Source organism: Delphinus delphis, chromosome 14 (genome assembly GCF_949987515.2).
Source record: "Delphinus delphis chromosome 14, mDelDel1.2, whole genome shotgun sequence".
Classification (NCBI taxonomy): Eukaryota; Metazoa; Chordata; class Mammalia; order Artiodactyla; family Delphinidae; genus Delphinus; species Delphinus delphis.
The window spans coordinates 73,688,653-73,710,532 of NC_082696.1; the positions used below are offsets into that span (position 1 = coordinate 73,688,653).

A 21,880-nucleotide genomic window follows, 5' to 3' on the forward strand; every position below is an offset into this window, starting at 1 on the left:
GTCCTCAGAAGTAGCCCCAGTGCTCACTGTGAAGCTGTAGGACTCTATCAAGCACAGGGTCACCCATATGTTTGTCACCTCCAAGCCACCTACAAAATTTTTGCCATATTAACAACTCTTCGTACTCTTGATCTCGATATATTTATGTAGACCTCCTCAGACCTTCAGAGAGTCAAGTTCATCTATTTTAGAAGAAAACTTTTTTGTTACTTAATTAAATTTTATTAGATTAGATGAGAGTTTTCTTTATTCTCAGATGGAACTTTAAAAAAATTTTTTATTGAAGTATAGTTGATTTACAATGTTGTGTTAGTTTCAGGTATAGAGCAAAGTGATTCAGATATATGTTCTTTTTAAAAGAAAACTTTAAGAGACTGCTGTACTCCTTCTGCTGAACTGGATTGTATGTTCTGGAAGGCATGGACTTGATCCTACATTTCTTTTGTAACCACCTTGGCCACAGCCCTGTGCTAGGCTTGCAATAATACAGTTTGCACAACAATGCTTATAGAATGAGGTCAGCTTTTCTAACTTCAGGGAAATTAGTCCATGAAGAATATTCTACACCCAAAGCATAGAAAATATAAAATATTAATTTTCACGTGTGATGGAAAGGGAATGAGAAAAAAAATTGCATCCAAGACTCTGAGGACTTCAGACTTTCACATTCTGCACGATCTTTTATTTGAAGAGACAAGAAAATAAATATTTCCTAAAGATAGACTCTTGAAAACATATTTTTTGGTAATCAAAACCATATTAGCCCTTGACATTGTATAGTCGTCTCAGCCTTTTTAGAAATGCTCGTGTCAATATGCTCAATCAATTTCTCACCAATGAAAAGCCTGGAGAGTGGGAAAGGTAGAACAGAGGCAGAAATAAAAGTGACCTTTTGAAACTACTTTTGCCCTCACTATTTGTGTCCAGATTTGAAGAGCATTCATTATTTTCTTTGCTAAAAATTTTCCAAGTGTCATCAAACTGAAAACTTGGTGCATCTTGTCTGGTTTTAGGTAGAGAGTAATTACCATCTGCACCCTACAAATGTGGCTAAGCTTGCACTGAAATAAACCATCCAAATCCCTGACGAACATCAAAATTGTAGACACACGGAGCAAAGCAGAAAATTGTAGTATGACAAAATAGCTACAGTTAATTATGTAAAATTACATAGAATTTTAGTCTTCTTTAGAGGTGCTTTATTTAAACTTACATCTAAATGCACATCTTTGGTTAATGCAACTTTCATTTCAAGTCAGGGAGTTGACAGAACAACATTTATTAAGTTTAAAATTAAAGCAGATTGCAACTTTGGAAAGTTTTAGGGTCTTTTTTTTTTTTTTTTTGAGAAAAGTGTCGTTTAACACTGTGAGGCCAACTTGATCTCCTTTTCTCACATCAATTGTCACATGTGCTCCTACCTGTAAAGGCTTTTCGGCTCTCTCCCGTTGTATAAATACACGTTATAGGTTTCAGAGTCTACTCAAAACTTTGTCTCCTAGGGAGCTTTCCAAGAGATGATGTCCCCCTGTACAAGGCTTGGCAGGTCCTGTGACAGCCCTCTGTTGCCCTAATTCCCAGAGAAGCTATGATAGTGACCCAGTGCTATTCTAGTCCCAGGAGGGGCACTCTGGGTGGCTTACTGGCTGGCTGAAGGACGGAAAAAATCAATGATATCAACCTCTGATTACACAGGGAAGTCATTAAGCACCATCATGCCCGTCATTCACCCTGACCTCTACGGCTCCTTTCAGAGGAAAGCATTGATGTACCTTCTATAAAACCACTTTTATTCTGACTGTGAGAAACTGAACAGGATGGGGGGCTCAAGATCTGTATTTCTCCTGATCTGGGGGATTGAAGGTAAGAGAGGAAATAACCAAAGAGAGCATGAAAGGAGAAATTAAGCTGACCATCACAAAGAAGACATGGAAAGTCAGTTTCCTTGTGCTGCTCTGTGTCTCAGTGCATGCCCATCCCTGCAATTAATCATCGTTTTTCAGGGACAGCCTAGCACAACGTCAGTACATCTAAGTAGTTATACAAGAAATAAATAACTGCTTTTTAATGCCACCATACAAAGATATTACATAGTTATTGACTATATTCTTCACACTGTACATCGTCTTAATTATGCAATTCTCAGGACCACTGTTTCTATACACAACATGACCTTTACTCCTTGGGCCAGCTCTCTAGATCTCTGCTGTGCAAGTTCCCTGACTCTCAGAATCTACCTCCTCTTCCAGTCCCTTTTTCAACCTACAGCGTGTGCACCTCACACCGGTCAGAATGGCCATCATTAGAAAGTCTACAAACAATAAATGCTGGAGAGGATGTGGAGAAAAAGGAACCCTCCTACACTGTTGGTGGGAATGTAAATTGGTGCAGCCACTATGGAGAACAGTATGGAGGTTCCTGCAGAAACTAAAAATAGAGCTACCATACGATCCTGCAGTCCCACTCCTGCCTGGGAATATATCCAGAGAAATAATTCAAAAAGATACATGCACCCCAATGTTCATAGCAGCACTATTCACAACAGCCAAGACATGGAAGCAACCTAAGTGTCCAATGACAGACAAATGGCTAAAGAAGATGTGATAAATATACACATACAATGGAATATTACTCAGCCATAAAACAGAATGAAATAATGCCATTTGCAGCAACATGGATGGACCTAGAGATTATCATATTAAGTGAAGTCAGTCAGACAAAGACAAATATCATATGATATCACTTCTATGTGGAATCTAAAAAAATGATATTATTTACAAAACAGAAATAGACTCACAGACATAGAAAACAAACTTATGGTTACCAAAAGGGATGGGGGGAGAGATAATTTAGGAGTTTGGGATTAAAAAGTACAGGTACTATATATAAAATAAATAAACAACAAGGACCTACTGTATAGCACAGGGAACTGTATTCAATATCCTGTAATAACCTATAATGGAAAATAATCAGAAAAAAATATATGTATATTATATGTATACATATGTATATATGTATAACTGAATCACTTTGCTGTACACCTGAAACTAACACAACATTGTAAATTAACTATACTTCAATTTTAAAAAATGATTTAAATTTCAAGACAAAAATCTACAACGTGTGACCTCTGTATGCAAAGATGGCATTTAGAGAATCATGGAGACAGAAACTTGGTAACCCCTCTGTCCATGTGGGACTCCCAAGGCTTGGTGCAACAGAGGCTCCATTTTCCCAAACTCCATTTGCCAATTCCGTATTAGCTGCCAGCATTTGAATGACCAGTTAAGAAATGTGGCTGAAGCGGAGAACAAGTGCTGTTTCTCGTGGGGGGGTGTGCTCCTATTTGATCACAGGAAGAGTAGCACCAGACAGGCTGCCTGAAAAGACCCTCACCCCCATCCCCATCCCCAGCGCTCCTCTAAAGGAGAACTTGTCCATTCACCCTTCACCTAACCTTCATCTACCGAGCTCTGGATAAAATACCTTACTTATGAAGAAATAGGAACAACAATGATAACAATCAACTGCTTCAGGGAGAGGGACCTGTCAAGTGCACTTTAGTAGAGACACCATCTTCCCCCACCTCTGTATGCAGCACACCTGCACATCTGTCCTCACTGTGGACCAGGAGAAGACACCTGACTCAAGCTGGGCCAGTTCTTCCTACTCCTGGGAACCTGGAATTGGAATGAACAAATATCGAGTTCGTTAATTATGTGAAGCCAAGCTAGAGAGCCAGGTAGAGGCTGCCATCTTAAGGCAGCCAAGCGTAAGGTGCTGAGTGAATTGAGGAGGTTGGCAGAGAGAGAAAAAACATGAAACTGGCACATGGCAGAGAGGAGATACCAAGAAGCCCCAGGGAGAGATGGAGAGAGAAGAGGGGAATTATTTTAAAAACTTGTATAACTTTCTAATTCATCTAAGTCCTAGAGTTCTTCCTGCAATTAGATTCATTAGTACAAATTCCACCTTGCATAAACATATGAGATCTCTGGTCCTTGCGATGAAACGTACATGTACCAGTGGGTTTCTTAAGAGTAAAAATAGGGCCACTAGACAGTGACCTGTGAACTTATGGCTCTTAGTTTTCATCACAGCTTGATATTGAATTCTAAGACCACTTTACATTTACCAACTTATTTTCTTCCATTTAAATTGTTCCTGTAGGGTCTTCCCTGGCAGTCCAGTGGATAGGACTCCGCGCTGCCACTGCAGGGGCACGGGTTCGATCCCTGGCCAGCATGCTGTGGCCAAAACAAAGAAAGAAATACTAAATTGTTTCTATAGCAGGAGTGCCGTGTATACTGTATGATTATTCATTGAGCTGCTTCGTGTGCGGTGATTAAGGCAGGATTCCTTCCTGCTGGAGGCTGGGGCTCAAAGGTGTCAACGAATAATGACAGTGGCAGGTGAGAAATCTGTCCTAGAGGCACAGGTTGAGGTCCCAGGGCTCCGGGGATGCTACCTTATTTCATTTTCACCTACGTCAAAGAGACTTACAGGAACTGATACTTCACAAAAAAATCACACAAGACAGGAAACAGTTTAATCTCAGTACTTTTCACTCGAAGGCTGAGGAGGTACAAGGTTGTCCTCTTGGCACGAAACCGGCATTTAATCAACGTGGGCCCTTCCATGTCCTGCCCCGTCGCACCACCTCCTGGGACCATTTTAACGGTAAAAAAAATCGGGCACAAGAAAAGATCAGGCAATTCATTAACTTGCCTGAGAACACGGCTTACTTCAGGGCTGACCATTCTTTTCATTCTCAGGTGAACGTCCCCTGAGAAGTTTTGCCAAAAAAAAAAAAAATGTACAAGTTAAACCAGCCTATTGAACAACAAACAGGTTTTCCTCCTCTCCTTCCTCAGAGGGCATTAAGATGATAATGAAGGAAACATTTTTAAAAAGTATAAACCCCAAGGACAGAGAAAACAGGAGAGGGGACATGAGTACACGGTCAGAAAAACGAAATAAGAGGTGCCGTGCCCGAAGAGTAAGCCCCAAGCCAGGACTAGAAAGACCGCGGCGCGCAGGAACGGCCACCGGCAAGAGGCTGACCTCAGAGTCTCGGTGTGGCCCACAGCGGGGCTGAAGCCAGGCGAGGACCCGGGGGCATTGCCTTCCCTCCCCCTCACAAGGACAGAACTGGGTGTCTGCCTGCCCCATGGAGACTCGGGGGATTATCCTCCAGAGAGATTGAGAGGGACGGCCTTTGGGATCAGGAACACCTGGTCCAGAGGAAGGATGGAACAATGTCCAAGGTAGAAAACATGGAATTGAACGTGACATCCAGACCCCGGGTCCAAGTGGCACCTAATGAACTAGGCTGCCACCCTTCAGACGACAGCCTTTCCTGTGCCAGCCATGTTGGGGTGCTCTCGAGGTGGGGGGAATCTCTGCCTAATCATCTGGAAATGAAGGCCACTGCTTGTCATGCCACACGCACATCCACAGCTCTCCCAGCTTTAAAAAAATAATGTATTGGGGTGACAGTCACATAACAAAGTGAACCACGTTAAAGTGGACAATTTGCGGCATTTAGCACACTCGCAATGCCGTGAAGCCCCTTCCTCTATTTCAGCGGTCCCCAACCTTTCCGGCACCAGGGACGGGTTTAGTGGAAGACAATTTTTCCACGGATGGGGGGGTGGGGTGGGGGACGGTTCAGGTGATAATGTGAGCAGTGGGGAGCGGCAGATGAAGCTTCACTCGCTTGCCCACCATTCACCTCCTGCTGTGTGGACCATTACTGGTCCGGGGCCTGGGGGTTGGGGACCGCTGCTCTATTTAATTCCACAACTTGTCCATCACTCCAAAGTGAACCCCCTTACTGGTACCCATTAAGCACGTTCTTCCCATTCTCCCCCTCCCCCAGCGCCGGGAAACCACTGATCTACATCCTGTCTCCATGGGTTTATCTACTCTGGATCCTTCATATAAACAGAATCACAGGTGACTATTTGTGTCCGCCATCCCTCATTCAGCATGTTTTGGAGGTTCACCCCTTTTGCCGAGTGTATCAGGATTTCACTCATTTCTATGGTTGAATAGTATTCCATTGCAGGTATATATCACAATCCAGGTCAGCTTTTGATGCTCAGTCTTGAATAAAACCAACTGGTAATCAGCATACATATGACAAAAAAGAGAAGCCAAAAGAAACAGAAAAATGGAAACCAGAGGAAACAATATAATTCAGAGAACATGACAAAACTCCTAAAAAAGCAATAACTCAAATATATATCTTGAGATACACACACACACACACATATGTATATATATTTGTATATATGTGTATGTACACATACATATACAGGTACACATACATATACAGGCTGATATGGCAGCCTTAAAATAAGAGGATGCTCTGAGAGAGATCAGAAAAAAAAAGTTGGCCAAAATAAAGCTAACGGATAGAAAATCAGAAGACAAGATTAAGGAAGTATCCCAAGAAGTCTGATAAAGAGGTAAATTTTGAGAGAAAAAATAAGAGACTTAAGACAAGTTGAGAAGAATTAAGCAATGCCTTAACTATTCTGAGACAATAATGTGTCTTAGCCTAAAATTTTATACTCAGCCAAACTATGAGTCAAGGGTTAGAGGAAGGCCATTTTCTGACAAGAAAGGAATCAAGAAATTAGCTTCTCATGAAGACGTTCTAAGGAATCTACTGCAGGATGCGCTCCAACAAAATGAAAGATAAAAGCATCGGCCCAGGGAACAGTAGGTGTGAGCTGGCAAACAGAAACGGAAGCTCTCCTCCAGCGTGGCAGCCGTGCCAGACTGAGAGCTCAAACAGTCCAGGTTTTTGCAGGAAGGAGGGCTCCCATGGTATCGTTGCAAAGACAGGGCATAGCTGCTCCACCAGAAACTTCCACCGGCAGAACACAGAGCCATCAAAAGCCCAGGCTCGCCCGGGAAAAGGTGGCATGACTAAAAACGATCTCCATTTTTCATCAGATTCAAACACAGTCAGCTTGCAGTTCAACAGGCATCTCCCTGGGTGGGTGCCTCCTGTGATATAGAATAGCTGGGGGCTCCTCATGCGGGTTAGTCTCCATTCACCCCTCTGCATCCACTCCCCACGGCTCTGCCCTGCTCTGTTTCTGGAAAGGCTACACCGGGGATGACACCACCAAGCTAGTCGGCCTCTTGGCCTGAAACTGGATTTGGCCAAAGGGAAGCACTGACAGGCTATCAGGGGGTAGAAGGAGAGAGAGAGACCAGGATATGTACCCTCCTCTCTCCCACGCCCATGCTGTTTCAGCAGCTGTCCTGCTTCTCTGTGGCCACAGCTCCTGTCAGGCAGCCCCTCTTCCATGGCAACCGCTCTCACCGGGCTCCAGGACCATTCCTACCCACGCCGCTTCAGGCTCCACGGTGATGACTTCCCAGAGAGAGCTGTGAGCTCGTGGGTGCTTCACCTCTCCTTCCTGGTTCCCTACCTCTGCCCAGAACTTTGTAAATAAGTTCCTTTATTAAACTCTATTCAATTAAAACCTTTGAATGTGACATCTTTTTTCTGCTATAACACTAATAAACTTATAAATCATAATAGAAAGGGTCAAGATGTTACAAAGGCATTAGTATAGAACTGTAGGAGATGAATTATTTCTTGTTTTAGTCTTTGCTTCTGAGTTTATCTAATGAATCGTTCTCATTCGAATAATTCATAGTGTGTGTGTGTGTGTGTGTGTGTGTGTGTGTGTGTGTGTGTGAGAGGGGGGAGGGAGAGAGAGTTTGAGAGAGAAAGGAAAAAACTGTATTTTATTTATTTCAGGTTCTTGCAGTAATCAGATGGACTAAAAGATTCTTTAGTACCGGTGCTTAGAAACCATGTTTTAAATAGGAAGGTTACGCAATGTTTAATACTTGCTAACAGTTTAGTAAAGTATATATTCGGTACTTTTATTAGTTTGCGTTATTAACATGCTAAAAACTACCCCTTTATTATGATATATGGTTCTCACTCTAACAGTGCTGCTATATTCTCTATTCCTACGCGAGAAAAATCTTAAGTAATAATGGTTGTAATCATAAGTAATAATAGTCATAATCATAATATACATATAATTTTGCACCATGACTTTTCCACTTAAAAGTATATAATGAGCATCTTTCCATGTTGCTACATAATTTTCATAATCATTACTTGCAAATCCTATAGAGTACCTAATCATATGGATGTACCACAAATCACACACCACTGCCATTCCATTTTCTCCTAAGCAATTTTCCCATGATCTATATGAAAATTATTACTGTGCACATAATAACATCAAATAAATCTGATAGACATGAGGTCCTTTCTTGGAAGAGTAAACCTAGTTAGGACTAAAGTACACTGCTCTAACACTTAGACTGACCTGCAAGATGGGCAGGCAGGTTGGCCAATGGTCTCTATGTACAGAGAGACAGAGGAGCCCTGCGGAGGAGCCTGGTCTCAGAGAGGAGGGAGCTGGGGACCCAGACTAGACCAATAACAATGCTGGAGCCCCAGAGAGGGACAGAGCTTCTAAGTACAAGAGTTGGTCTGTCACCAGTGAATAGCACATGGTCTGTTTCACCAAATATCCATGAGATTTTGGGGGCACACAGCCATGCTCTCCTGGGATCCATGTATCACAATGGGAGATGATTTTCCTGCTTCCGGGAAGAACACAGAGCACTGTCTCTCCGCTCCAGAGACCCAATGAGGAACAGTATCACCGGCATCCACACTTACGCCTCATCCCTGCGGGGGAGCTTCGGGGCAGGGAGTACCAGCTGCAGGTGGCCCTTGTCGCAGCTGCTGGCAGCAGACACTTCTGCAGGGATGTGAAGCCAGACCCAGAGAACTGTGGATTCCACATGGTTGTCCAAGCAACCCTCCAGCAACTCTCCCAAATAATTAGGGAGAACCTGATGAGGCTGTCTAGCAGTTGGGATAGAATTAAAAAACAAACAAAACACTACTTGTTGCTATTAGTATTAATTTAATTTTTCCTCTGGGTTAGGGTAACCTAGGGAAGATGAATTGTAATTTGCAATTTTTACATTTGGTGAAAGGCACACAGTCACCACACGCGTGTTCTCTGACCTCCTTGAAATATTTCACGTAGAAGATGAAATAGGGTGAAAGTAAATGTATGCTTCAATGGAAAGAGGAAAATATGGGGAATTTACACAAAGTATTCTCAAAGAAACATTTGTTATTAGACTGACCACAGGCATATTAAACTTCTTCAAAAAAGAAAATACCCAAGGGCTGTTTGGGGCTATATGGGTAAGTTTAAAAACAGTTCTAAGGTCTCATGACTTCAGTAAAGAACTTTATGTGACTAAGCCTCCAAAGAGTAAGGCTTCCAAAAGACAGATGCTGTGGAACTGCTCATTTTCTTGGCCTAAGGGAAGGTTGCTAGCATTCAACTTTCAGGCTGAAAGTCTGAATTCGTTTATTTTATGGCTGAGATACTTGATATTAACACAGTATCTCCATCTAGTTTGCATGTCGTAGATAAGAAAAAAATCAAGCACAATACATACACTAGTCCCAAGGGTGAAGGGTTCTCCCCAAGAACATTTTAGTTAAAACATGTGGACTTTCTTCTTTCAAAAAGAATATATTCCAAAGCATTGGAAGGACTGAATTAGGATGTTTCCGTTTGCAAGCAACAGAAATCCAATTTAGAACAAAGTGGAAGGACCCTGGGGCGATTCCTCACAGAGTGAAAGGAAGTTGAGGCTGCACATGGCAGCAGTGGAGCTGGTCAGCTGGCCGTGGGGGCACTGACCCAGCTTGTATAATGTCTTTCCTTAGTACATTGGTGCCTTTCTTTCTCGGATGAAGATGGCCTTCCTCTACAGGGAAGGTGGCAGTAGGTCCTTCCAGAATAACATCACCCCAGATCTGTTTGTTTGAAAAATCCTGAAAATGGCTTTGATTGGCTGGTTTGGGTCACCTCCCATCCCTTGACTAGTCACTGTGGCCAAGGACATGGTGTCCTACCTCTGGCCCAGTCCCAAGTCTGCAGACCAAACAGAAGATGGGACCATTGGTAGGATAGCTCTGAGCCAGGCTGGCTCTCCGTTTGTGACTTACAAGAACAGAGATGAAGAAAATAAAGGAAAATTACTGATAATCTCATCACTCTCAAAAGAACAGCTTTGAATGAGCATTCTATTCTGGTTTGTCCATTTGCAGACACATTTTAATGTACAATATTGTCTTAGAGCCCCTTAAAAAAATACATGGATTTGAAATCTATCTGCAGAAATAGGCCTAAAAATATAGAAACGATGCTCATCTCTTGGGGACTTCTGAGGTCTTGCCCTACCAGAAGGACTGTTTCTGTTCCTGAAATTCCTGAAGAAATGAAATACAACCCCATGTCTCTGACGGTCTAGAATATCAACTGGTATAAAATATCAAATACTATCAATATATTACTTTAAATGTCTACACTACTCAAAGAGGGCTCTGCCTAAGTGCTTTTCAAGTACAAGGTCTGATTCAAGTACAGGCCTGCATTTCCCTTCATGGGTTTGTTCAGCAGCATATTGAGAGCCTCTGTAGACCAGGACTTTTCTAGGCTCTGCAGAATTGTAATAAACAGACCAAAGCTCCCTGTCTTTCTGGAACCAGTAAAACATGTGGAATCTAAAATATGATACAAATGAACCTATCTACGAAACAGAAACAGACTCACAGACATAGAGCAGACTTGTGGTTGCCAAGGGGGAGGGTGTTGGGGGAGAAATGGAGTGGGAGGCTGGGATTAGCAGATGTAAGCTGTTATATATGGAATAGATAAACAACAAGGTCCTACTGTATATAGCACAGGGAACTACATTCAATATCCTATGAGAAGCCATAATGGAAAAAAATATAAAAAAGATTGTACATATATGTATAACTGAATCATTTTGCTGTACAGCAGAAATTAACACAACATTGCAAAGCAACTATACTTCAATTAAAACAAAAATTAGGAATGAAGGGGAAAAAAATCCCAGTGTAATAAGTAGGTAGACGTTCCAAATGATCAAGAAAATATTTTTAAAAATTATTCTAATTCTTTATAGTGTGAAATAAAATTCATATTTTATGGCAAGACAAGAAAAATTTAAACATAAAAAAATTTCTCTGCCCTTTGGCCTCCTCTCTCCCCGCACTGTGCATTGTGTGTCTGCATTATGAATCACCAAACCGTCCCCATCGGCAGAAATACCAGCTCGACCATCAACAGCAACATTCTCGTAGCATCAACAAGATAACTCCTTAAAGATAACATTCCTTTTTGATTTTGTAACGGACCACGATGACACTTAGATCTGGATTCTGTAAACCGTCAATAATACGTCGTTTAATGTACAGCCCTCTATCTCAAAAGACTTACACAACTGTGCCTTGACTTCTAACGAGCGGAACAGTTCTCAGAGCTTTCTGAGATGCTCTTCCCGGGTTATAATCCTCGAATTTGGCTTGAATAAAATTTTCCATTTCTTTCTTAGATCGACTGATTAATATTTCTTCGACAACGGTCACTGTATCTTATGAAAATTCACAGAAATAAGATATTTACGGTAGCCAAGTAGGCCTCGGCAAGAAACTGAAGGACTTAGCAAAACAAGACCTTAGTAATTATTTTCTTAAAATGATGGAACAAAATATTCTAAAAGCAAAGACCTTTGTTTATCAATACATTGGATAAACAATTAGGTTTGGCTAAATTATTTCCTCTCCTCAAATGAAGGACCTTGAAAGTGTTACCCGATACAGGAACAACAATTATGTAGCCTTTATTTGCTGATATCATGATTACATAAAAACCTCCACCTTCACAGGGAACAGACAGTATAAAATGAAAGAAAAACTTTCATCTTTACCAAAAAACATAACTTTGATTTTACAATTTTATTTTTCTCATTTGGAATATTCTGCTATTAACTTTCTTCTTCTTCTCATTCTTCTTGTGCTTCTTCCTCCTTTATTCTTGCATCCTTGTATTTTCAGATTTTCTTTTTTAAAGATTTAAAGTCTGTGAATTTATCTGTGAGTAAAATTTTGGCTGAAGCACGCCAGTGATCTTTTCTCATTGTGTTGTAGTTGCTTCCTCCTTGCTTCCACAGTTTCTTATCCGGGTGCCTTTTTATTTCTAAGTGGGATGTGGTACCTCTGAATACTCTTTTCTTTGGGGAATTTACTGCTAGTTTCCTTTGCGCCTTAGTACAGTATATGGTCAATTTTTTAAACCGCCTGTGTATAGGCTAAGAGGCGACATAGTCTCTGTTTATGAAGACACAAAGTTTAAAATATATTTCTATTGACCTAAACCTATTACTTATGCCTGTCTACTTCAGGTAACAAATGGAAAGCGGGCTGACGAAGCCTTCTGCAACCGTCCTGTCCGTATCTTTTGCATTTATAAGTGTTTGCTTACATTTTAGTACTACGCACTTAGAATGTAAAGAATTTAACTGTTATATTTTCACTGTGATATATTCCTTTTGTCAAACGTGGAACATTTGTTTCACATAAAAAGAGTATTTATGGGAATTCCCTGGTGGTGCAGTGGTTAGGCTCTGTGGTCTCACTGCTGAGAGCCTGGGTTCAATCTCGGGTCGGGGAACTAGAATCCCACAAGCCTCACGGCACGACAACAACAAAAAGTGTATTTATGCCAATTACTGATGTACATCTTTTCATCTAACTTGTTTCCAGTTTTACTTCTAGTCCTTTCCACCTATGATTTCCTCATTCTTGTTCTAATTTTATTTCTCATTTTCCTGGCAAATATCTTTAAATACCATATTCAGGGAGGTATCAGGTGTCAGGGTTTCCAAATCTTTGCCCATATATGAATGTTCCCTATTTCTTTCCAAGTTCAATGGCCTAGGAAAACACATCAGAGCCTCCAAACCTCAGGTCTCTCTGAAAATTCCAACATGAGGCTTTGGGGTCGTGTTCCTCACCCCTCAGCTGAGCATCTCTGCTAAGGCAGTGCTGTGTGCCTACATGGTGCACACCCGTCAGCTCTATCCCTGGTATGCCTGGAACTGGTAAAGGTTTGAGAACCAGTCCTTTAGAATTTAGTGTCACTGACGAGTCTGAGGCTTACTAAGTTGTGCTTCTGCATGAGCAACCCGACCTTCTGTCCTGTGGTACCCGGAGGGCCTGGGCCAGGGCCATCCCTGTGGCTGGTGCCAGATGGCAATGGGATTGGCAGCCCCTCCAGAGAGAGCCACATGAGCTGGGAGAGGGAGTTCTCTAAACAAACAGCAGTGCTGTTTCTAGAAGTGGGGGCAGGGAGGCCAAGCAGCCAGAAGCCACACGAGTCCACCTCAGGCAAGCTGACAGGAAGGAGATTTCGCGAAACCGAGTGTGGACCCTCTGTGGGATGTCTTCTCAGGATCCCAGCAAGAGTTTCTAGCTTCTGTGACTTAAATTTCACGGACTAAAATGAGGTAACTGTCTTGCTCTTGTGCCTCATTTCTCTTTCTAATGTGTACTGTTTACTTAGCTTGGATAATATCTATCCGTTGGACGGAACATGGATGTGATATTCTTTTGCGAAAGGACTTGGGTAATTGGAACCGTAGAAGATTATATTCACTTATACATTCATGTTGTCACATGGAGCAGACTTTATCCTGAGGCTGGGGGTAGTGGGGAATTTGGAATTCCTTTAACATCTCTTGAGCGTCTTCTCATTGCTATTTTTGTCGTGGTCCGAGCGCAGGTTGGAAAAGAATTTCCAGACACAAGGCAGAATGTAAGGAAGATAGAGTTTATTAAAGAGAAGAGTCGCTGCAAGAACAGCGGGCCGACTTCCTGGTAGCCAGGGAAAGTCGACACTGAGCATGGGTTGCTTGTCTGTTTTTACAGCCAGGGAACCTGCAAGTCATCTGCTGACTGGGCAGAGTATGTATACTTTCAGTGTGCTGAGCAGCAGAAAAATGGGGCTAATGTCTTTCCTTATATGGGATGGGACAGGGACAGGGCATGCTGCTTGGGAGGGCTCTGGGACATTGCAATGGTCACATTGTGACAGAGTGATAGGAGTCCTGTAACTCTTTGTTCAGGCAGTGTTGGCCCTTTGAGTTTATCTTGTTATTTATCCTTGGAGCACACCACAATTTTCTTATTTTCACAATATGGAACAATTCATTTCATGTAAAAAAAAAAATTTCTTTAAGGCAATTATTTAGATGTATATGTACTTCTTGCGCCGTAGACCGAGTTTAGCATGAACTGTAACTTCTTTATTTTGGAAGAGAAGGGGGCATTTACTGGTGGGCATTGCAGGGCTAACTGGAGAAGGGAGAAACAGAGTTAAAGAAAAGAAAATTAAAATAAGGGAAAATTCTTACAACAACAAATGAATTTTAAAAATAGTATTAAAAAGATACCAATGGCAATAAAACAAGTAACTTCAACTGAAATCATAAATAATATCAACTAAAAAAAATAAGTCCAACTAAACCAAATATGTTCAAATAGAACCCGTTATCGGCCCAGACGTGGATGACCAGCACACATTCCCTGCTCTGCTGGACTGACCATGCGAGCACAGGGTTCCCGAGGGAAGGCCAAAGCCAAGGTCCATACTCAGTTTTGGCGTCTTCGACTCAGAATGTCCTGAACCATAAGCCAGATGGATACCCTAAATCTTTTCCAAACTTACTGCTGACAAGTACATCTTTTCCCATCCTATACTGTTCAGGTGTTTCTATTCATAAACCAAGGACAGGGCTTTGTTTTTACCCCTAACAAAAGCTTAGTTTATTTTAGCCACTGCTCTCCAGAATCTGTTACAAAGTGCCTTCTTTACTTTACTCCAAGTCTCTGGCAATCTACAAATGTCACTTTCCATATCCTCCTCCAAACATCTGATAAAAATAAACAGGACACAACTTTTTAAACTGTAGTTTTAAAGTAATATGTACATTTGCAATCATAAAAAAATGTCCATTTTTTCCAGTGTTTATAGAGAAAGGAAAACACTACATGACCCTATTTCTCTGATTTTTGTTGGGGTGTGTGTGTGGGGGAATCTTTCAGCTGGAACTGGTGAGAAGAGCTCTTCTTGGGTGTATGGGAGGGAAGGCAGGGATGAGAGCACCCCCCCTGAGGGCAGGGCCGGAGGGTGAGGGCTTCTGCAAAGGGGTCCCTGAGGCCGTTGTCTACACTATGGTGAAGGGTGGGAAAGGCCTAGTCAGATACAAGAGGCCCTGACAAAGTCCCCAGCAAGGAGGCTTCCTCCTTATGTCGCTATTCATGCTGTTTTTCTTTTCAGCTACATATTAATATAAAGGACATGGAAAAAAATATTTTTTTTGCAACATCGTGGCCAAAAAAACCAAAAAACTGCAGCAAAAGCTTGATGATTTTATAACAAAAGACAGGCTCAGGCTGTCCACGTCCCAGAAAAAGAAAGAGCGGAAGCAAAGATGATCCTTCCTGCCTCACCACGCTCTGGAGAAAAGATGAGCATGCCCCCCAGTAGACCACCTTGTTGGGACAAGTGGGAAAAACAAGGAAAAACATTCCAGAAGTTTCATCAACATACAACTATCTGAGCCATAAAGAATGAAACCAAATACAATAAAGTTGAAAAATCAGCATTTCTAAACATTTCACTTTCATTCAGATGGAATTAACAAGTTACGTCACTCTTTTAGTCGGCCACAAGAATTCTTTTTACTAAAGGCAAAAACAAAGCCTCATTTTTGCTTTATTGAATAGTATCCCACATCCAGTATTTACAGACGTAATTAAATGGAATTTATAAGCCTACCATGCAGAATATTTTTAAAAATTAATCTGAAATAACTCTTAACGGAAATTATCAATTCATATATGTGAATACAATAATTAATTCATCATTTTCCAGCCAATATCCAAGTCGGTTCATCTCATAAAAACTCTATTTTCAAGAAGAGGAAATATTTAAAAATTCAGAAAAATATTTCCGTATCTAGTCCTAATCTTCCGGTTTTTCTGTAAAAGAAGTCAATAACGATTATAGACACTCTGGCCACCATGAATTAAATACAGATTTTCTCAACTGCATGACTACTTTCTTTAATGCCATATGTAACTTTTAGCATAGAGGAGTTACTCTTCTTTTATCGTATTTTCATGAGAGGTCTAAATTTGTTTTTTTTTAGGTTCAAAAAGAAATACATATCCAAATTTAAAACCAGCACCTAAAGATTACTTTAAAAATAGCAACAGGGGCTTCCCTGGTGGCGCAGTGGTTGAGAGTCCGCCTGCCGATGCAGGGGACGCAGGTTCGTGACCCGGTCCGGGAAGATCCCACATGCCGCGGAGCGGCTGGGCCCGTGAGCCATGGCCGCTGAGCCTGCACATCCAGAGCCTGTGCTCCGCAACGGGACAGGCCACAGCGGTGAGAGGCCCGCGTACCGCCCAAAAAAAAAAAAAAAAAAAAAGCAACAAGGACACGGCCACAGAGTATTACCTTGTCTTTCCAGCACGGATGGTCCATGCAAGGAACAAGATGGACATAAAAGTGAGGAAGTCCTCTAACCAGGCTTAAGTGAGACTGTAGAAGCTAGCTGCTCTCACAGACATTAAGAGGCCATCAGAAATACAGTGTCTACCTCTGCATGTCTGAGAGAATACTGGGGCATGTAGACTAATGGCCCTACTAATGCCTATGACAATATCCTCAGAATAGAGGATAGAACAGCACTACAAAAAGGTGGGGATCATAGTGGTGGACGGAGGGCATTATTTTCTCTACGTGCCCAAACGTAAAGGTACCTCTCTCTTTGGATTGAGGTGAATTCAAGAATTCAAGAATCATAGTATTTCCTAGTCTTTAAAAAGTATGGGCTATTATATAAAGCCTATTCTTCCCTTTCCTTTCAAAGATCATGGTTCTTCAAAATGTATTATTATTATTTGGACAACCGAGATATTAAAATGTAAAGCACTTAATCCCTATCTATGCATGTTGAACCATTTCAAAAATGCCAAAGGTAAAACAAATCAGTGTATTGGTGATAGCATCTTCTATATTAAAGCCCTGAAAACTAACTTAACAGTCTTTAAATGGTATTCATTTTTGCTAGAATAACACTGCCAGAGGGACAGAAAAGCATGACCTAGAAAATCACAATGAATAAATGTCACTTATTAGCCATAATTTTAAAACATTCACCTGCCAAGAAAGGTTCTGGGAATGGTAGCGGTGCTGGATTTTTTTTTTTTTTAAGTAACAATTTCCCTTATACATAATAAATAGGTTTCCTGTTCAACAAACGTATCTTTCAAGATAACGTGAAGGCAAATTTCATAATGCGCTGGATCATGATATAGTTTAAATCACTGGAGTCCAATTTAACGGTGCCTGAAGAGCCATCTTTAAATAACAGAAATTAACCCTATTCAAGAACGGTTTAAATTGCAGATAAAAATATATAGAAACGAGGATAAAGTTGGAACAACAGGGTAAGGTATATTTGCGATCATGGCAGACGGCATCTTCATCTAGCGATTATTCAATGTTAACATGTGCATGTATTTGTTTTATAGAAATCAGATAATGCATATGCTTGATATATTTCTATTAAATGTAAACATACTACTATAAATTCACATTTTTTTTTCTGAAATCCACACTTTGTTCTGGAAGTTGCCATTTATGAAAAGACAACACACTGATGACGGTTGTTCCTTGATCAACAGGACGTTAATGTGAGGAACACTCACTAGCTTTCTCAAAACGCAGGGCAGACTTACCTGTGGTCAATAGTTGATCATTTTTCGAAGGGCGTCATAGCACTTCCATTTGTCTGGGATGTAGAACTGCTCAAAAATGTGAGGGAACGGCGTGTCGTACCCACATACCCTCGATATAGGAGCCTCCAGGTTCAGGAAACATTCTTCCTGCAGAGAAGAATCCAGATGGTTAGCTTCAAAAATATTTTATTCACAGAAATGAAACATTTCACTTTCAAATACAATGGCATCCAGGGGCATTATAATTTTTTCACATTATAATAATATTATAATGTGAAACAAGCAGGTAACAAATAGCATGTTTGGCCTGATCCGAGTTTTACTTAAGATATGTTTTCATATATGTATATGCATTTTATGCCTACATACATATCTGTTGCTTAAGACAAAGTGGAATTATACCAAACAGGCTGTGTACAAATGACAAAATCATGACAAATGTTCACAGTAAACTCTGCAGCTTGAAATTAGTGACAGTATATGTTTTCTCTTGTTTCTTGAATTTTTCAAATTTTATATAGGACAAACATGTATTACTTTCACAATAAATATTTATAATTACTCTATGTAACCAGACTGAACTACCAGTTACTTGCCTATGTTCAGGTCTCTCTCACAGCCAGGTTTTGCAGACACTGACAGTCCCGTGGCTACTCACACCCCAAGCCCACTACCGCTCTTTGCCCAACTGATGTGTGAACATCTCTCACCTATCACCTTGGGAGTCACCTCCACCAGGAAGCCTTCCTTGACAGCACCTCCTCAACTCTGCACCACTGATGAGGGAGAGGCTTCTGCCCTGAACTCCCACAGCACTGAACTCAGCACAATCCGTTGCTTTTGCCCAATTATCTATCTTCCCTGAGAGACTATGAACTCCAGGAGGCTAGAGATCTGGTTCAAAAAAATGTAAGATCCCTAAGAATATATACATATGTATAACTGAATCACTTTGCTGTAACCTAAAACTAACACCACATAGTAAATCAACTGTGCTTCAATAAAAAATTAATTAATTAATTTAAAAAAAGTAAGATCCTGACCACAGGAGACCCTGTAGAAAGTTATCTTCAGGAAAAAAAAAGAAATGTTATTCAAGTGACAAATTCAAATTTGAAAATAAAATTTTTAGAGAGTTAAAAGAAATCTCAAAAGAGATATGTGATTAAACTATTCTTAGGAAAATGATATTACCATTCACAGCTATTACCTGAAATCACATCTTTGAGTTTTCACATCCACTTTCTCCATTGCTTTGTGTCACAAATGCTCTGGAAAGGTGCACATTTTCTTACATATTTTACTAACTGTAGTTTTGCATTTCATTTGAGCAGAAATTTTTAAAGGAATGCTGATGCTCAGTCCCTATCTTCTGTATATATTTCTCCCAGTGACAAGTGTATCAGGGCAGAAAGGGCCTGGGAATAGAAGAGTCAGCCCCAAAGGGAAGCAGCTGGCCATTTGCACACTCTTCCTGCCCCCCAAATAACTACTGCGACGTACAGTATCAAACACCAAGTAGTGCTGGTTTTCCCAGCAACAGGAAATCTTCATCAATAACTTGAGAACCTTGCAGACATAAGGTTTAAAGAGTCACCTAAGAAATTCCACTACTAATAAGCTCAAAAGAGATGACAGATTGGGTAGACTGTTTCTTGATTGAAACAAGTTATTTTGAAGGGATTTAAATTGTCAATTTAGGATTAACTCAGTTTATTACTTTAGTTGACACGAGCTGTTTTTCCGCCTCCCCTGAATACTGCATTCTTCATACACAAACTCTCCACGGGCACTGCAAAATACAGAAAAGCCAGGGGAAAATATTTCCCTTAAATACCTTTGATTTTACACCTGGTATAAAATATTATTCTTTCAAACTAGTTCCCTGGAAAGCTGGCCTATGACAAAATGATGTTTCAGTGTTTGTGAAAATCACTCCTTTTAGCAGAATGACCAACATCACCAAACTAAAATTTATTTTTAAACAGCAATGCTTCTAATTTCTCAAGAATGTGAGAATCACTCTACAGGAATGCATCTACATGTTTGCGGGAGCATAGAAAAAGGTCTGTGAGGTCACACTTGAACTGTCAACAGAGGCCACCCTTGGAGGCTGGGAGTGACAAGGAAGTGACAAACGACTCTACTTGTACCTTATATGTATTGTTGGAGCTTTTGTGACACAGTATTACTTTTGTAATTAATTGGCACTGATATAAAAGTAAAGAGTAAAAAGAAGAATCATCTTATGTGGATAAAAGTTCCTATTTTGTGTTAACACAAATTTGTGATTTTATATGTAGCATTTTCTTAATTTGGAAACAATTACTGTAAGGTACATGGAATTAAATTATTATAAATTACTTTATATAAATATATAAAAAGTAATTCTAAAAATCATGGAAGATAATTCAAGAATATATGATTCAGTTTTATAAGGATATACCCTAACCTATGGAAACAGTATGAAATTTTAACGCTTTGCTATCTAAAGTATATTAAAGAGACAAGTTATTCTTTCCACGGACTTGTGTTAAAACTTCTTTTAAAGCAACTGGAAATAAGATGTTTGGGTCAAGCAGCTGTACAGAGTTACTTCCCACTGAACTGGTTCACATATGAATGATTTATGTGTGACTACATGTTTCTTTGGGCAACCATTAAAACTGGCATCCTTGTTCAAGCTCAGTTTTTTTTATATAGAAGGTGTACATACACACACACACAGAAAAAGGAATATTTGAAACTCATTGGCAGATTTATAGATCAATGTGCCAGATTAATGCTGCACAAAGTATCTCTCTTCGTTATATACCACATTTTGACACCATAACTATAGCAACCATATGCCCTGAATTTTCAAAACAATCCAGATTCATCATATTCTTCTTTTCCATTGGTCACATAAGTACACTTATATTTTTTTAACTGGGATGATTTTTGATTCAGAAATATTAATCTGCATAAAATTCGGAATAAACAGTTACCTAACCCACAGGGTTGTCATGAGGACTGCAGGTAGTCTCCAGCACAGGGGCTAAGATGAGAAGTACCAGTTTCTGGTCTCTCTTCCTGGGGAGCTTGTATGTGGACAGGCTCAATCCACACGGAACAATGACAGATGGGACGGTGAGGTTACAAAGCAAATCACAGTGGAACATGTAATCAGGGGCAACAGAAGAGAACCCAGCCAGGTGCCAGGAGAAACTTCCTTCCAGCTATTCATGGTCCAAAGTTTCACCTTGGATCCAATGAGAAGAACTGAAAGTAAACCTTAAATCAATCAGGTAGTAACACCTACATATACCGTGCTTGTGGTATAAATAATCAGATGCTTTGAGAAAAACATATTCCTTCCAAAAGACCCTTGCACGAAACTCTAATATAGGGTATTTGAATTTACTTCTGAATATGCCTTTTTGTAAGTATGAGAATTTTCTTTCCAAAATATGTTAATAATAATAATAGTAACCCGTACTTATGATGCAGCAGGTGTGGTGCTAAATGAATTGTATTTTATCTCATCTAAACATTTTAACAAATCTATGAGGTAGGTATTATATTCCAGTTCACAGATGAAGAAACCAAGGTGAAGGAACTTGCCCAAGGTTGACAAGCTACGTACAGAGCCAAGTTAAGACTCAAACCTGACTACATTCATTCTGCAAATGTTGAAGCACAACTACTGAGAATAGCAATAACAAGAAAAAATAAAAATAAAATGGAAGGCAAGCTGGGATTAAGGTTTTTACAACAGAGCCTCAAAAGGGTTAAATTCGGTCTAAGAAGCCTTTCCCATGTATATAAGGAAGGTAGACGTTAAGACGTGGAAAAGCTGAAAGCACACACTTAAGCATGAAGGTAACACATAGAGCAATAAACAGATGGTCCTGGGTATCAGGAAACTCCTAGGCTATCCTAAATAATTTAAAGAAGCATAACTCAAATTGTTTATGTATGAGCCATCTGGGTTGCTATGCATGTTATAACCAGAAAAGGAAGCAAACAATGTGAAATAACAATTTCAAATCAAAAAATCATAGACCCGGGCAAAAGAAAAATTCTCTATTTGCCGATTTTCTGTAACAAAACAAAATAAAATTTTAAGTATCTTGGAGAAATTGC

At 40.3% G+C, this 21,880-nt stretch overlaps 1 protein-coding gene across 4 annotated transcripts in view; it reads right to left on the bottom strand.

The window, feature by feature from the left end:
- The window catches only part of BCKDHB (branched chain keto acid dehydrogenase E1 subunit beta), a 287,088-nt gene that overhangs the window by 39,165 nt on the left and 226,043 nt on the right, over positions 1–21,880 (bottom strand). For 2 of the 4 annotated variants that reach the window (XM_060030310.1, XM_060030307.1), the window contains 2 exons: positions 17,756–17,902; positions 13,762–14,299 (listed from right to left, as the gene is read on the bottom strand). In XM_060030310.1, the coding sequence (XP_059886293.1) occupies positions 17,762–17,902 (141 nt within the window). In that variant the 3' untranslated portion in view covers positions 13,762–14,299; positions 17,756–17,761. The other 2 variants (XM_060030309.1, XM_060030308.1) reach the window with 2 other exon arrangements.